At 53.7% G+C, this 17,630-nt stretch overlaps 1 protein-coding gene across 4 annotated transcripts in view; it reads right to left on the minus strand.

Annotated features, from left to right (window-relative positions):
* STK10 (serine/threonine kinase 10) overlaps window positions 1-17,630 on the minus strand; it is a 112,145-nt gene that overhangs the window by 69,219 nt on the left and 25,296 nt on the right. For 3 of the 4 annotated variants that reach the window (XM_051843610.2, XM_051843611.2, XM_051843612.2), the window contains one exon: window positions 5,361-5,525. In XM_051843610.2, the coding sequence (XP_051699570.2) occupies window positions 5,361-5,525 (165 nt within the window). Of the gene's footprint in view, window positions 1-5,360; window positions 5,526-9,360; window positions 9,586-17,630 lie in introns of those variants that run through there. The other variant, XM_070076418.1, reaches the window with a different exon arrangement.

The raw sequence follows: 17,630 nt of genomic DNA on the forward strand, positions 1-17,630 counted from the left end.
AGCCCCAGACATTGTGGCTATCTGCAGAATGAACTAGCAGATGAAAGATTCTCTCTCTCCCTCTCTCTCTCTCTCTCCCCCTCTCTCTGTAATTCTTTCAAATAAATACATAAATATTTTTTAAAAATCATAAAAGAAATGAGAAACGACATCTGTGGCTTGCCTGGCAGTTCTGATGGGCGGTGCTCATCTAGAGCTTTTGGGGTTGTTTGCTTCCACCATGTCATCTGACATGCAAAGCAGAAGTGGAGATAAGAACCCACTAGAAGGATTTGGCATAGATTATACATTCTAGGGGCAAGTGAGCAAACGGTGTCAGACTGCGAGTGCACGGCTGGGTGACGGACCTCTGCCCTGCGCAGGGACAGTCTGTCCACAGCTGTTACGGCTTGAGAAGGGCCCAGGACACTGCAGCAACAGCCAGTTTCTCAACCCCAAGTCTTTGACAGCACAGCCTGTGTCCAAGACCGGTTCTGTCAAAGACGTGCACATGAAAAACCTGGCTTCTGGGACCACAGAAGGCCCTGGGCCTGGCCGCGAGGCGGACCTGACGGCCACCTCTCAGAAAATAAGAGCTAAGGGCTGGTGCACCCTCTCTCGTTCCGCCTCAGGGCCACACAACTTCTCCCTTCCAGGCTTCTGCCCATGCTGGTCCTCCCACTGATGGTATTTCCTTTCCTTAGCCCTCTGGAGAACTCCTGTGCATCCTGTGAGATCCAGTTCAAATGTCCCTTCTTCCAAAGTCTTCTCTGCCCACATCACACCCTGGAGCTTCTCACCACTTCCTGATCAACCACTATGCTTTCCTGGCCCCTTCAAACCTGACTCCTTCCTAAACCATAGAAGACGTGTCTCTCCACTGTGGGAAGCTGTCACTGGGTCCCTATGAGCCGCAACAGTGGTTCTCAAGCTTAAACAAGCCAGAGAGCCACTCGAATGCAGATTGCTGGCCACCCCCAATAGCTGGGGCCTGAGATGCCGCATGTCTCAACAGAGATCAAGTACAAGGTCTTCACTTGGCATTCAAAGCCACGCACAAAGCAGCCATACCTTACCTCACAAGCCTTGTCTTTCACCAGGGGACACCCCTAGCCCAGACTCCCATTACCCAAGCACCCAAGGCCCCACCTTTCCTGCCTCCACGCTGTGTGTGGATCATGCTGTCCCTTCTGCGTGGCATCCTGTCCTTCTCCTTTATCCATCCATTGCCACCTTCCTTGATCTCACAATGTCCTAAACCCAGATGCTCAGCAAGGAGAAGACAGAACTCTAAGGGTCTACAAAGTAACAGTCAGGCCACAGGGACAGCCACAAAAAGGGACAGCAAGAAACAGCTGTGGCCTTAGCAGCAGCCCTGGACAAGAGATGTAGGCCTGAAGTGACAACTTTGGGACAGAAAATGCTGGCATATCTGTTTAAGCAACCACAAGGCCGAGGCTGTCCTGTTAGGAACCATTCTTTCTATCTGCCTTCCCAGCTCCGCTACTTTTTAGCCAGTGGTCGCGTGGGGAGATGGGGGGTGGGAGTAGCTGGCGAACCCTCTTGGGTTCTCACTTTCTTCTGCAAGGGTGAGACAAGGCCCACCTCACAGGAGGAAGATCGAATGACAGAACACATGTGGAGCTCATAGCAAGAGGCCCAGCACACAGCAAACCTTCAATAAACACCAGCTGTTATCTTTGGACTTGGGAAAGTAATGAACTTGGTATCCAGCTACCATCAGCAATGAGACTAGATATTCAATAGATTTTTTTTAATGGGTGCATAATGAGCAGTAATTCAACAAATGATATGTGAGCGGACCAGACGATGGATGAAAGACAGACAGACGGACGGGTGAGAGGCTGGGCAGACAGAAGCGCAGTGGCGGTTAACATCAGAAGTGACTGTGCCGGCGCCGCGGCTCACTAGGCTAATCTTCCGCCTTGTGGTGCCGGCACACCAGGTTCTAGTCCCGGTTGGGGCGTCGGATTCTGTCCCGGTTGCCCCTCTTTCAGGCCAGCTCTCTGCTGTGGCCAGGGAGTGCAGTGGAGGATGGCCCAAGTGCTTGGGCCCTGCACCCCATGGGAGACCAGGATAAGTACCTGGCTCTTGCAATTGGATCAGCGCAGTGCGCCGGCCGCAGCGCGCCAGCCGCGGCGGCCATTGGAGGGTGAACCAACGGCAAAGGAAGACCTTTCTCTCTGTCTCTCTCTCTTACTGTCCACTCTGCCTGTCAAAAAAAAAAAAAAAAAAAAAGTGACTGTGTCGGAGCGGGCATTTGGCCTGGTGGTTAAGACACCAGTTCAGACACCTGGGTCCCGATTGGGAGGGCCTGGGTTTGATATCTGCTTCCAGTTCCTGATTTCAGGTTCCTACCAACACAGACCCAGGGAGCCAGACACGATGGCTCAAGGAATTGAGGCCCTGTTGCCCATGGGGGAGACGCGGATTGAGTTCCTGGCTCACAGCTTCAGTCTCAGTCCTGCCCCAACAGTTGCTGGCATTTGGCGATAGGACCTCTCTCTGTTTCTCTGTCAAATTCATTAATTAAATAGAAAGACCACCAACAACAAAAAAAGTGGCTTTGTGAAGCCAGTTCAGCAGCAGATGCTTAAAGACCTTAGAAGTTCAGGTAGGGGACCAGCGCTGTGGTGCAGTGGGTTAAAGCCCTGGCCTGAAGCGCCAGCATCCTATATGGGCACCGGTTCTAGTCCTGGCTGCTGTTCTTCCAATCCAGCTGTCTGTTATGGCCTGGGAAAGCAGTACAAGATGTCCCAAGTCCTTGGGCCCCTGCACCCACGTGGGAGACCCAGAAGAAGCTCCTGACTCCTAGCTTCAGATAGGCTCAGCTCTGGCCGTTGCAGCCAATTGGGGAGTGAACCAGCAGATAGAAGACCTCTCTCTGTGTCTCTACCTCTCTCTGTAACTCTGTCTTTCAAATAAATAAAAAAAAAAAATTAAAAAAAAAAATGTTCAGGTAGGGGCTGGCACTGTAGCGTAGCGGGTAAAGCCGCCGCCTGTAGTGTCAGCATCCCATATGGGCACCAGTTTGAGTCCCGGCCGCTCCACTTCCAATCCAGCTCTCTGCTATGGCCTGGGAAAGGAGTAGAAGATAGCCCAAGGCCGGCACCGCGGCTCACTAGGCTAATCCTCTGCCTTGCGGCGCCGGCACACCAGGTTCTAGTCCCGGTCGGGGAACCGGATTCTGTCCCAGTTGCCCCTCTTCCAGTCCAGCTCTCTGCTGTGGCCAGGGAGTGCAGTGGAGGATGGCCCAGGTGCTTGGGCCCTGCACCCCATGGGAGACCAGGATAAGAACCTGGCTCCTGCCTTCGGATCAGCGCGGTGCGCCGGCCGCAGCGCGCCAGCCGCGGCGGCCATTGGAGGGTGAACCAACGGCAAAGGAAGACCTTTCTCTCTGTCTCTCTCTCTCACTGTCCACTCTGCCTGTCAGAAAAAAAAAAAAAATAAGAAGAAGAAGAAGAAGATGGCCCAAGTCCTTGGGCCCCTGCACCCATGTGGGAGGCCGAGAAGAAGTTCCTGAAGCTCCTGGCTTCAGATCAGCTCAGCTCCAGCCGTTGCGGCCAACTGGGGAGGGAACCATCGGAGGGAAGACCTCCCCCTACCCCGCCTCTCCTCTCTCTGTAACTCTGACTTTCAAATAAATAAATAAATCTAAAAATCATAAAAATAAATAAATAAATAAATCTTTAAAAAAAAAGAGCTCAGGTGAAGAGCTTCTCAAACAAGAACAGAAGAAACGCAAAGACTGCCACACAGAATTGTTTATGACAGCTAAAACCGTGCGGGGAGGGGCCAGGGTGCCCGGCGATGGAGATGGGCACAGCCAGAAGACGGCTTTCCATGGTCATGGAAAGATGTTCTTAGCATCTTCAATAAAAAAGAGTAAAAAAGGTAAGTAGCAGGCAGGCGGGTGGGCTCCCCTCCAGAGAACACCACGCACAGGTGCGCACAGAAGAGCTCCACAATGCATGTTCCAAATGGTACCAGGAGCTAGTTCGGGGATAAAAATCCGGGTAGCTCTCACTGTTTTCCTTCTGCCTTTCTCTATATCCTCATTTTCCTCGAAGGACCATGTGTATTTTTTGTATAAAGATTTATTTTATTTCAAAGAGTCACAGAGATGGAGAGGCAGAAAGAAAGAGAGAGATAGAGATCTTCCATCCGCTGTGTCACTCCACATGTGCCCACAACAGCCAGGACTGGGCCAAGCCAAACCCAGAAGCTTCATCCAGGTCTCCCACATGAGTGGCAGGGGCCCAAGCACTTGAGCCATCATCCACTGCCTCCCAAGACAGATTAGTGGAAGCTGGATCAGAAGTGGAGTAGCCTGGACTCGAACTGGGGTTCTGCTGTGCCACAACACTCAAGTGCAAGTACGATATTTTACATACAAGATCCTGGCAAAAACCAGTCTGAAGAGAGGCACAGTCTGGGAAAACTGGGTTTTATCTGTGAGAGGTATTCACTTCAGGAGAACGCCAGGGAGGAGCCAGGCTGGGGCACCCCAGATTTCCTGACTTGAACTCGAGGTGATGCTGAGTTGGAAAGGTGGGGCCCAGAGCTGTACCTGAGCTGTGCACACCCAGGGATGAGGATGCTGGCGGAGAGCTGGGGGCGCTGTTGAAGAGCCCCCACTTCCTTAGAGCAGCCATTGAAAGGAATCCCCCTGGAGCAGCCCTGCAGGAGCGGGAGCAGCACTAGCAACACAAACAACACAACGGCCAGCGCTCACTGCGCCGTCGCACGGGCCAGGCCTCCCCTGAGCAGCCACCATGAGCTCCCTCATTTAATCCTCGTACCCGCTCTGTGGGCCAGACATGACAGCCTAAGTCTTCCCTACCCGAAATGCCTGGGACCACGAGCGTTTCTGCTCTGGAGCGTTCCGCATTTCAGAACCCGTGCGTGGTCGTTTACAGGTCAGCATCCCTAATCGGAGCACCCGAGACCCGCGATGCTCCCAAATCTGACACTTTTTGAGTGGCAGTGCTCAAGAAGTTTTAGATTCCAGAGCCACCTGGGATTTCAGATTTCTACATCAGGGATGCTCCACTTGCATGATTAGGCCCATCTTCCAGATGGAAAAATCAAGGCATGGAAAGCTTAGCCTTGGCTACGGGTATCCAGCTTGTGCTGGGATGCAAAGCCAAGCAGCAGAGCTCTGGCAGTGCTTCCTGTTCCAAACCACAGCCCCCATCTGACAGGCAGGGGCCCCACGGGAAGGGGCAGGCAGGAGGCCTGGAGCTCCCCCACTTCACCTTCTCCTTGCCCGTGAAGCTGAGGCACAGAACTGAAAACCTCAGGGCTAGATGAAGTCCAGAACCCATGCAGGCAAGGAGGGGCGGAGGGAGGCACCTTACCCACAGCTTCCCATCGTAGTAATAGGCTCCCAGGAGCTTCACAATGTAGGGGTGGTCGCACGTGGCCAGGATCTCAATCTCCACGATGTAGTCCTCCAGCTCCTCCTCGCTCTTGGTCTCAATGACCTTGGCTGCGGCCAAGGCGCCCGTCTCCTTATTCTTGGCCTGCAAAGCAGAGACACAGAAGGTCAGCGAGGCCTGCTGTGCAGGAAACTGCCCCTGGCAGGCAGCCCACAGGCCCTGCAGGAGTGTGCAAACAGAGGCCGGATGTCCAGAGGAGGACTGAGGCGCTGGCCCGGGCCACGCATTGTTCTTGACGAGGGCCAGTGCTGCACGTGGTGTCGCACGGAGGGACACGCATGAGAAACTGTCCTGTGTTCAAGAATCATTTTAAAAGAACAGCACACCCGTGCATCGGGGTCAGCAAGTACAGAACAGTTCAGCCCTGCAAATACAACCTTGGAAAAACCAACCGCTCATCGGTTCAGGACAACAAGAAAGTCACTGAGAAATCAAAGTGGCCTCATACTGTTTATATAAAGAATGGAAAACAGCGTGGCTTTCTTTTGTCACATGCTCATACTCGTCTGTAAGTGCATGGAAAAATCTAGAAAGACATTGCCTGAAGGCAGGCTGGAATGGGGCCTGAAACAAGGAGGCGTTGTTCCAGCATACACGCTGTTTCAGTATACATGCTGCTGACACGGCACACTGAGGAATTAAATTAATTAAAAATTAAATTTTTTAGTGGGACAGTTTCATGCATCGACTTGCATCATTTCACATGCATTAAAAGCAGAATGAAAAAGGATCTCAATTCCATAAGCATACGCCAAGTTCAGTGGGATCGCTTCCAAGAAACACATCACCAGGCAAAACAGCTAGAGACCTAGACAGAGGTCTTCCATCCGCTGGTTCGCTCCCCAAATGGCCACAAAGGCCAGGGTTGGACCAGTCCAAATCCAGGAGCCAGGAACTCCATCTGGGTCTCCCATATAAGTGCAAGGGCCCAAGGACTTGAGCTATCTTCCACTGGTTTCCTAGGTGCATTAGCAGGGAGCTGGATCAGAATTGGAGCAGCCAGGACTCAAACTGGCACTTACTGGGGATGCCAGCGTCGCAGGTGGCAGCCTAACCCACTGTGCCACATGCTGACCCCAAATAACCATTTATCTGATGAAAAAGAAGGAAATCTCACACCTACTGGCATGGACACACCCAGAAAACAGCAAGTGCTGGCAGGAATGTGAAAAAAATTAGAAAAAAACTTAGAAAGTCGGGGCACTGCTGGTAGGAGTTAGAACGGGGCAGACACCAGTGAAAGCAGTCCGGCAGAGACAGCACTGTGCTGTAGTGGATTAAGCTGCTGCCTGGGATGCCCACATCCAGTCTCAAAGAGCCCCAGCTGTTTCACACTTCCAATCCAGCTCTCTGCTAAAGCACCTGCGAGGCAGTGGATGACAGCCCAAGTACTTGGGCAACACCTGTGTGGGAGACTCAGCTGGCGTTCCTGGCTCCTGGCTCCCAGCTTTGGCCTGGCCCAGAGCCCTGCCTGGTGTGGCCATTTGGGGAGCAAACAGCGAATGGAAGATCTCCCTTTTCCTCTGTCACTCGGCCCTTCAAATAAATAATACATCTTAACAAAGACCAGTGTGGCAGTTTCTCGAAAGGTAAACACAGACAGCCTATAAGCCCCAGTGATGGACTCGTACATTCCAAAGAGCTGGATACAGGGATGCGGGCAGATGGCGGCACCCCCATGTCCATAGCGGCGGTGTTGACACCAGCCCAAGGCTGAAACACCTGTGTCCATCAGCAGATTAATGAGCAATCGAAATGGCATCTGTCCATCCCGCGCAATAGGATGCAGCCAAAGAAGGAAGTTCTGACGCGTGCTGCAACACGGTGGAGTCTGCGACATGCTGAGTGAAGGAACCTGTCACAACAGGACACGCAGGGCGTGACTCCTCCTGCAGGTGGCACCCACGGTAGTGGAACTCATAAAAACTGAAGTGGAACAGAGGTCCACATCAGCTGGGGAAGCAGGGAACGGGCGTAACTGGTTAGTGGGAACTGAGTCTTTGTTGATGATTTTAACAAAAATCTGGGGTGGGGATAACATGGTGGCACAGCAGGCATCCCTCATCAGAGCGCTGCTCCGAGTCCCAGCTGCTGCTCTGCTGCCAATCCAGCGTCCTCCTAAGGTACCTGGGAAGGCAACAGGAGGTGGCTCAAATACTCGGCTCCCTGTCACCCACACAGAACATCTGGATGGAATTCCAGGTTCCTGGCTTTGGCCTGGCCCAGATTTGACTGTTGCAGTCATTTGTGGAGTGAACCAGTAGATGGAAGATCTCTCTCTCTCTCTGTCTCTCCTTCTTTCTCTCTCCATCACTCTGCCTTTCAAATCAATTTTTAAAAAAATTTTAAGGCCAGCACTGTGGCTCACTAGGCTAATCCTCCACCTTGCGGCGCCGGCACACAGGGTTCTAGTCCTGGTCGGGGCACCGGATTCTGTCCCGGTTGCCCCTCTTCCAGGCCAGCTCTCTGCTGTGGCCAGGGAGTGCAGTAGAGGATGGCCCAAGTGCTTGGGCCCTGCACCCCATGGGAGACCAGGAGAAGCACCTGGCTCCTGCCATCGGATCAGCGCAGTGCGCCAGCCACAGCGCGCCAGCCGCGGCAGCCATTGGAGGGTGAACCAACGGCAAAAGGAAGACCTTCCTCTCTGTCTCTCTCTCTCACTGTCCACTCTGCCTGTCAAAAATTTTTTAAAAAAATTTTTTTTAATGAACAAAGTACTGTTTTTTAAAAATTCAGGGAGGTACAGATAGTGGTGATCACTACACAACTTGTGAACTTATTTAATGCCACAAAATTATACACTTACAAATGGCTAAAAGGATCTTCAAGATGTTATGGATGTATAATTTACCGTACTTCAAAAGACGGAGAAACAACCACACAGATGGTGCAGGCAATCCCACCCCCACAGCACACAAAGAGCTGCTGTCCAGGGAGTGGAGTGGGGACCCATGGGGATGCTGCTGTGAGCCCCCCCTCCCCACCCCCTGGTGCTGCATGGGGCTCCAGTGTGAGCCTTCCTACATCGCCCCAAGAGTGAGCTGCTCCTCCAAAAACTTTGTCTTTTTTTTTAAAGATTTATTTATTTATTTGTTTGTTTGAAAGGCAGAGTTAGAGGGAGAGAGAGGGACAGACAGAGAGAGGTCTTCCATCTGCTGGTTCACTCCCCAAATGGCCACAATAGCCAGAGCTGGGCTGGTCTGAAGCCAGGAGCCAGGAGCTTCTTCCTGGTCCCCCACGTGGGTGCAGGGGCTCAAGTACTTGGGCCATCTTCCGCTGCTTTCCCAGGTGCATTAGCAGGGAGTTGGATCGCAAGTGGAGCAGCCAGGACTTGAACTGGTGCTGATATGAGATGACAGTGTTGCAGGTGGCAGCCTTACCCACTACACCACGATGCCAGTCTTTTCTGTATGTGTGGTTTTGTTTTTGTTTTAGTTTTTTACAGTTTATTTATTTATTTATTTGAAAGGTATAATGACGGAGAGAGAGAGAGGGAGAGAAAGAGAGAAATAGATCTTCCATCTGCTGGCTCATTCTCCAAATGCCCAGCAAGGCCAGGGCTGGACCAGGCTGACGGCAAGAGCCTGGAACTCCATCCAGGTCCCTCGTGCAGGTGGCAGGGGCCCAAGCGCTTAAGTCATCATTTGCTGCCTCCCAAACACATCAGCAGAAAGCTGGACCGAAAGCAGAGCAGTCAAGACTCACACCAGTGCTCCGATACGGGGTGCTGGCGTGCTCAATGGCAGCTTGACCCACTGCGCCCCCACGCCGGCGCCCCTAGGAAAGGGCAGTTCTGGCAGCGCTGCACCCCGGCGCGAGTGCTTGTCCTGGACTCTGCCTGCTCCCCAGCCCAGTTTTGAAAGCTTGTTCAGAGCGCCCTGGAACCCGCCAACTGGGCGTCGGGTGCACCCTCGCTCACCCGCTCACACGCACGCTTTACTGCCTTTCCGCACGAGGCTGCAATGGCTGTGTCCCTTCGGTGAGGGCGGAACCAGGGTCTCACTTCAGTACCACACTTCTCTTCCCTCCTCTTCCTCTTCAAACCCGGAAGAGAAGCTAGGCCAGCTCTGCTCCAGGATGGAGAGGCCGGCAGAGCAGAGTTGGGGAGAGGCCGCCCCGCCCACCGCATTCACCTTCCCGGGCAGCGGGTGAGGGCGGTGCGCGCAGCATTCCCGAAAAGGGAGTTTTCTCCCGAGGCTGGAGGAGGCCCCGGCAGGGACTATTTTCCAGGAATACACAAAACCTGCCTTGAAAGGCAGCACGACCACAGGGCAGGGCCCAGGCGGGTGCCAGTGTCAACAGCAGGGCCGGCCGCTGCCCAGCGCCTCGCTCAGGCTGCCCAGAGACCACCGCGCCTGGGAAGCAGCCAGCAGAAACCAGGGACTGTACTGGGTCCTCGCCAAAAGTAAATTCTTTAAAAAAAAAAATGTATACATGTATGTGAGAGGCAGAGAGACAGGGCCAGACAGACAGACACATTCCATTTACTTGTTTCCTCTCCAAATGCCCACAACCGCTAGGGCTGGGCCAGCCCGAAGCCAGGCGCTCGGAACTTAATCCAAGTCTCCCATTCGGGTGTAGGGACCCAGCTACTTGAGCCATCATCACCTGCTGCCTCCGCCTCCCTGGGTGCCCATTAGCAGGAAGCCAGAATCGGGAGTGCAGCCGGACATCAAACCCAGGTACCACCATCTGGGACGCAGCATCTCACCTGCTGGGCCAAACACCTATGCCCAAAATTGAGTTATTTAAAAGCCTGGGTGAGGCAGCAGCCCATCACCTTGAAGCCACGGAGGAAATAATAATGGCAGATGATAAAAAACAACAGGGTGGGTATTTCTGGCTCCTGACTTTGGACTGGCTCAGACCCAGCTGTGTGCGCATCTGGGGAGTGAACTAGCAGGTGGGAGCTATCTGTCTACCTCCCAAATAAACAACAGGTAAATAAAACATGGGGACGGGCATTTGGTACAGCGGCTTACATCACTGCTTGGGACACCCGCATATCATATCTCAGCGCCAGTTCTAGTTCCGGACTCTCCACTTCCAACCCAGCTCCTTGCTAAGGCACCGGGGAAGCAGCAGATGATGGCCAAGTGCTTGGGCCCCTGCCATCATGTGGGAGACCTGAATGGAGTTCCTGGCTCCTGATTTCAGGCTGGCCCAGCAGAAGCCTGGCCCAGCAGATGGAAGAACACTTCTTCATCTATCTATCTAAAGAAAAAAGAAAGGAAAAGAAAAGCAAACACAGGCTGAGCACTTGCTGTGTGGCCAGACAGGTCTTCAGTGGAATTTCCCACTCCATCCCCAATCCAGCCCTGGAAGATAAACTGGATCATTCCCAGGTTACAGATAAGAAAACGCAGGCTCAGAGAGGCATATGCTTCGCTCAGTCCACACAGCCACGGCTGGATCCAAATGCAAGGCTGCCTGACTCACAGAACCCCGGCCACCAGTCACAGCTCTCAGGCCTTCTTGGTGAGTGCCCTGTGTTCCTTTTGCTAAAGCTAAGTGACAACCACAGCCACAGTAGCGTGCTGGGACTGCCAGCACTTAGTCTGTCTACACATCATTAAGGTAGATGTCAACGCTCATGCCCATTTCTCAGACAAAGCAAACTGAGGCCTGGAGAGGTATCAGCACCCAGCCAGCACGGTGAGCTGTGCTAGTCTCCTGACTCCAAGTCTAGTGTCCTCTTCACTACACTGCGCTCCCAGGAATCCACTTATTTCCCATTTACTCATTAATTCAACTGTTATTTACCGAGCCCCAATGACGTATGGGGCACTCTTCCGGTGAACAAGACAGTTTTTAGCTGGAAGATCATGCACGCCCTTTCCTAACGTAATTCACCACTCACTGATCTTCCTCCAGCAGAGCCACCACCTCCCTCACTGCCAATCCCTAAGCGGCAATGGTGCCCACCCCCTCACCATATCCAGAAGGAAGTGCCTGACTCATCCTGGCCAATCAGAACGCTGCATTCCTTCTGGCCACCGTGACTGGCTCAGAAATAGGCACAGGATCAAGTCAGCCAATGAGATGCAACCATAGAACTATTGCTGGGACAACTGAGATTCTGAGTCTCCAACCCAGGGCCATCACGCCCCTAGACAGAACCTGAAAATGAAACTGGGACCCGGGTACCAAAGCTGAGAGACAGCGTAAGAGGACAATGGTGCTTGTAATTAATTTTTACAACTTGGTCTAAGAATCCCATGTTTTATACGAAAAACTTGGTGCTCACAGAAGTCCTCGAAGTCACTCACCCAGGGTCACCCAGCAGATAAACAACAGTGCAAGGAGCTCAGGTCTGGCCAGTGTGGTTTCAAAGTCCATGACCGTGAACCCTTTTGCCTGTAAATTCTGCGAAAGTCCTGCCTGAGCCTCAGTTCCCCCCAGTGCACAGCAGGAAGGTGGGAAAATGATGATGGATGTGGGTCCACCCTCACAAACGGGCGGTCCTGAAAAGCTAAGGGTGGTCCAGGGAGATGGGGCACACGTGGGAGTTGGCAGGCCAGGAGTCACGCAAAGAACAAGTGGCTGTCTGTGGCCTCTGACGTCTGTCTCTCCCACTGGCTGAGGCAAGGCCGGGGTCCAGCCAAGAGAGAGGGGGGAGCTTCGACGCGGACCTCCACTGCCAGCCCGCGGTGACTCATGCCTCAGCCCACACCCTCGAGAGCAGGCACACAGTGGCCACTTGTGTTTGCTGCTCCAGACACCTCTGCAGGAACAATTCTCCCCCTTGTGCAGTCATGGGGCCCAGCCTGGAGGAGGTGGGGGCAACCTTCCCAGCGGGGAGCCCGCCCCCCGCCCTGCCCTTGCCTCCTCCTCCTCACTGAGGGCACTGCTACCACACGGCTCAGTAAGCAAGGAGTACCTCAGTCACCACTCCTGAACGCCAGCCCCCAAGCCCCCCATCTGCAGATGAGCAAACCTAGCTCAGAGGCAAATGCAGAGGCCAAGGTCAAACCTGTGCCTCCAGCTCAGTAAGTGACAGCACAAGAGAGAAAGGCCTAGAGGGGTCTGTTCCAGGGGGCACTACCCACCCCAGCAGGCCTGGGAGCCCCTGGAGCTGCCTGGACACGGACTTGGGGTGGGGGGTGGGAGTGGGCAGCAGATCTGGCCAGCACCTGTTCCCCTTTGTGGACGCAAAACTCTAGCTTCACTGGGGACCACCTCTCCCTCGCTCTCAGTCCAAGAGACTTATGAAGGGCTGACCCCACCTTGGTCAGGCGCTCGACCCCACCCCAGTGATCAGAGTGCAAAATCTTAGAGTCACTGGCTCAGAGGCGGGCATGTAACCCCAGGCAGGCCCACAGCCGTGCCTAGGTGGGAACTTTGCTTACGTTATCAGGAAAGCAGCACTCTCTCCAGAGTTGCTAAGCTGTGGAACGGAAGCCTGGGCGCTCTGACAGCCCATCCTGCCAGTCCTCCGGGGAGCACGCCTGAGTATGATGCCCCAGGCAAGGAAGCGGGACCCACAAATGGGGGAGGGCAGGGAGCAGCTGGAGCCAGCAATTCCTGAAGGCAGCAGCAACCCTGAGACGTCAGTGACGCAAGCTCACGATCCCCCTTATGCACTCGCGCCATCTGCCACTGGAAAGGAAACGAGCTCTCTGCTCTGGGGGCGCTGAGCTGAGAGCAGACAACCACGGAGACCCTTTGCCAGGTGATGCACAGGCGCAGAGGGCCACCCTCACTCCCAGGCCCAGCAGGACCCACAGAGCAGCATTCCCTGAGGCCTCACAGAGTTGGATGGGAAACCAGGTGAGGTAGGGGACCCAGGCAAACAGAACCAGGGAAGTCCTCTCCCAAAAGCATCCTCCTTGCAAAAAGCAAGGGAGTTGGCCGGCGCCGCAGCTCTCTAGGCTAATCCTCTGCCTGCAGCACCAGCACCCCGGGTTCTAGTCCGGGTCGGGGCACCAGATTCTGTCCCGGTTGCCCCTCTTCCAGTCCAGCTCTCTGCTGTGGTCCAGGAATGCAATGGAGGATGGCCCAGGTCCTTGGGCCCTGCACCCACATGGGAGACCAGGAGGAAGCACCTGGCTCCTGTCTTCGGATCGGCGCAGCGCACCGGCCCCAACGCACCAGCCGTAGCAGCCACTTGGGGGGTGAACCAACAGAAAAAGGAAGACCTTTCTCTCTGTCTCTCTTTCTCATTCTCTAACTCTGCCCTCTGCCTGTCTTAAAAAAAAAAAAAAAGCACACTCACTACAGCAACAAGGACGTGGGGTGACACGGTGTCCTCACCACCACCAAGAAATTAAACCCACTCAACCTTTGAAAGGTAACAACTGGCAACAGGTATTAAGGGCCCTGAAAAGACCTTTTAAGCCTATTATACTTCATTCCTGAGAATTAAAAACCAGGAAATCATTGTAAAAAGACAAGAAATGTACTGGCATCATGTTCCCATTTCTTTATAAGAATGAGAAAAAAAAAAAAAAGGGTGGGTATTGTGGCACAGCGGGCTTGGCCAGTACTTGGGACACCCGCCTACCCTACCAGAGTGCCTGGTTCAAATCCCAGCTGCTCTGCTTCTGCCCCAGCTGACTACTGATGCACCTGCAAGTCAGCAGATGACTCAAGTGCTAGGGTCCCTGCCACCCATGTAGAAGACCCTGATGGAGTTCCTGGCTCCTAGCCTCAGCTGGACACAGCCCAACAGTTGAAGGCACTTGGAGAATAAACCAGTAGATGGACCTCTGTGTGTGTGCGTGCGTGTGTGTGTGTGTGTGTGTGTGTGTCTGACACTCTACCTTTCAAATAAACAAGTACACCTAAAAAAAAGGACAGGTGGAAATAACTTGAATGTTTACTGGTAAGATGGTAAAATTAACTTAATGTGATATTAAGCAACCTTTTGAAATGATGAATAGGAACAGAGTAATGAAAAAAATACTTAAGCCATGAAAATAAGCAACCAAGCAAGCATGCAGCTGGTGCTGTGGTGCAGCAGCCAAGCCACTGCCTGCAGGGCCAGCATCCCATGTGCTAGCTGCTCCACTGCTGATCCAGCTGCCTGCTGATACTCATGGGAAAGCAGCAGAAGACGGCTCAAGTGCTTGGGCCCCTGCAGCCATGTGGGAGACCGGGAAGAAGCTCCTGGCTCCTGGCTTTGACCTGGCCCAGCCCTAGCTGTTGCAGCAATTTGGGAAGCGAACCAGCAGATGGAAGAGCTCTCTCTCTCTCGCTCTCTCTCTCTCCACCCCACCCCCGTCTGTCTCTCTGTCTCTCCCTCCACCTTTTAAAGAAATAAACAAATCTTTGAAACAACTAAAATCACAGGCAATCTGTGCCTTGGTCCATGGCTATAGACAGGGATGAGCTGAAAACACAGCCCAGTAAAGGCAAAAGGCTCAGAGAGGGTCCTGGTGAGCACAGACTGGGCTTGGTGCACAACAGCGCCTCCTGCACAGAAAGTGACCACTTCACCCTGACCTTGTGGTGCCTGCATCCAGGTGGGTGCCCTGTCCTCTCAGGAATCCACCTGAGTTGCCCCGTCAGAAGAACCCAGCTGCCACCTGCGGCTACTCAAACACACAGACATAAAATGAAAAATGTCGGGGCCAGTGTTGTGGCACAGCAGGTTAAAGCCTTGGCCTGCCGTGCCGGCATCCCATATGGGTGCCAGTTTGAGTCCCGGCTGCTGCACTTCTGATCCAGCTCTCTGCTGTGGCCTGGGAAAGCAGTAGAAGATGGCCCAAGTCCTTGGGCCCCTGCACCCGCATGGGAGACCCAGAAGAAACTCCTGGCTCCTGGCTTCAGATCGGCACAGCTCTGGCCATTGCGGCCATCTGGGGAGTGAACCAGCGGATGGAAGATCTCTCTCTCTCTCTCTAGCTCTACCTCTCTCTGTAACTCTTTCAAATATATAGAAATAAATAAATCTTTAAAATAAAAAGAAATGAAAATGTCAGTTGCAGTGGCCACATTGTAAGTGCTTCCCACCCACCCCACGGCCACCACATTGAACAGAGCAGAGACAGAGCAGGTTTGGGTGGGCCTTACAGCCCAGAGGTGCGGGATTATCCAAAGCTCACTCCAGCGGCCCAGACCCAGCCACAGAAAACACACTCTTCTTTTTTCTAGGGAGGCAAAAAAGGGAGTGTGGGCAGAGGCGCCCCTCCAGCCGGTCTGCTCAGAGGTCTCCTAGCAACTGGCGGGGTGCGGGGCTCCGGGGAAGGCTCCCAGCTGACCTGTCAGATGAAAAGCCTGGCGCGTGGGTCACAGCCAGAGAACGGAGCAGTCGAGGCTAAAGGTTTCCATTTTCCTTTTATTCTGGACGCTATGCCAGGCATGTGTCCAGCAGGGCTCAGGCCACTGGAAGCAAAGAGGGGGCTTGTCTGTGTCACACAATATGCAGCCGTGGCGTCCCTGCCCGGACACATTTAATCTCCACAGGGTGACGACCGTCGCCAGTGCGGAGAAAGGCTTAAAGGGAGAGGAGTCTGGCGCCGGAGCGGGGTGAGGGCCAGACAGAAACACAAGGAGGTGATCCGAGGGCGGCATGCAGGGCAGGACTGAGCTACGAGGGGGCCCCGGGCTGGCCGGCGGGAGTCACCACGAAGGGGAGCCATGGGCCGGGCCTTCGCCAGGCTAACTCGGGCCCAACGCCCTGCCCACCAGGGTAAGCATCTCAGGAGCATCCTGCCCAGCGGCTCTGGGTGCCAGTCCTCCTGCTCTTCCTCCATTGCCTTCAGCCAGAAACACTCTTAGATCAAACCCTCGATGGCTCCCGGCAGCTGCCAAGATAAAGTCCCAGCTCCCTAGGCAGCACTCACGGCCCTCAGGTTCTGCTCCTGCCACCTCTGCAGGGGCCCAACCCTGCCTTCTCTTCACAATGCCACAGCCAGGGCTCGCCCACTGCCAACCTCCTCACCCCTCTTCACACTCCTTCCTCCACCTGCAATGCCTTCCCCACACTGTGTAACCAGCCCACAAGCTCCAACTCCACCACGGCCTGCTCCAAAAAATGTGCCCCAGGACCCCTGCCCACCTCCCCTGCGAGGACATCTCTGTGCCTTGCTAGCACCTTCATCACAGACCTCCTGGTGCCATGGTCACTTGTATCACAGTTCTCTCTCAGACCTGACTGTGAGCTCTCAAAGGCTATGGCCATGTCTGATTCCTCTCAGTCTACCTGACGGAGCCTGGCACAGAACAGCCAATGGACAAACAGCTAAGTGGGTGAATGGAGGGATGGGAGACTGTGGGGGTGGGGACAGATGGAAAAATGCATGAGTAGATGGATGGGAGGGTGTGTGGATGAATGAGAACAAACAGATGAGGACGGGTGAATAGATAGGACGGTGGTAGATGAATGAACGATGGATGGGAGACGGTGAGGTGGAAGGATCAGTATATCAGAGGATATGAATGAATACATGAATGGATGGGTGAGTAACTGGCACACGGATAAAGGGATGGATGGGTAGGAGGATCAATGGATGGATGGATGGATGGATGGATAAAGACTGAGTGAGTGAACGGGGTGGTGGGTGGGTGGATGGATAAATGGGAGGCTGGGTGAGCGGACAGAACAGACAGATGGACAGATGGAAGGGAAAGTGAGTGGACAGGAGGATGAATGAGTGGATGGGGGAGAACATAAAGGGATGAAGTATGGGGGGGGGCAGAAAATGATCAAGGCCTCCTTTTTTCCCAAAATGCCTCTCTTGCTGATGAGTTCCGTGATCACCTGCCTTTCTCCTTCCTCCTTACTGAAGATATTTTCAACAGGTCCCTACCCCAATCCTTCTAACACCTGCTCTGGGCAAACTTAAACCTGGGCAAATCTCCATGAGATGCTTTGTGGACTAGAAACAGCACAAGCTGTAGGTTCAAGCTCAGCCTCGAACACTTCACCAGCTACGTGTACTTGGGGAAGCCAGGACACCAGTCCCTAGTTTCCTAACAGAGGTGGGGACAATTCCAGGGATCCACGAGAAAGTTTGTAAATTACCACGGGGGTGTCAACTGACCACTGGGTGTTCCTGCTCTGTCTACCTTTGTTTTCAAAAGCCTAAAACCACGTTTATCCTGTTCAGTAACATATCTATCACTCTGGTTGGTTAAACAGCGGGTGGGCGGGAAGGTCTCTGTGCCCCCTGCAAACAGAGAGGAACAAAGTCCTCCGCAGGAGAGAAGAAGGGAAGACGCTGAGGAGTCCATTTTCCCCTCGAT

The sequence above is a fragment of the Oryctolagus cuniculus genome, chromosome 6 (genome assembly GCF_964237555.1).
Source record: "Oryctolagus cuniculus chromosome 6, mOryCun1.1, whole genome shotgun sequence".
NCBI classification, from domain to species: domain Eukaryota; kingdom Metazoa; phylum Chordata; class Mammalia; order Lagomorpha; family Leporidae; genus Oryctolagus; species Oryctolagus cuniculus.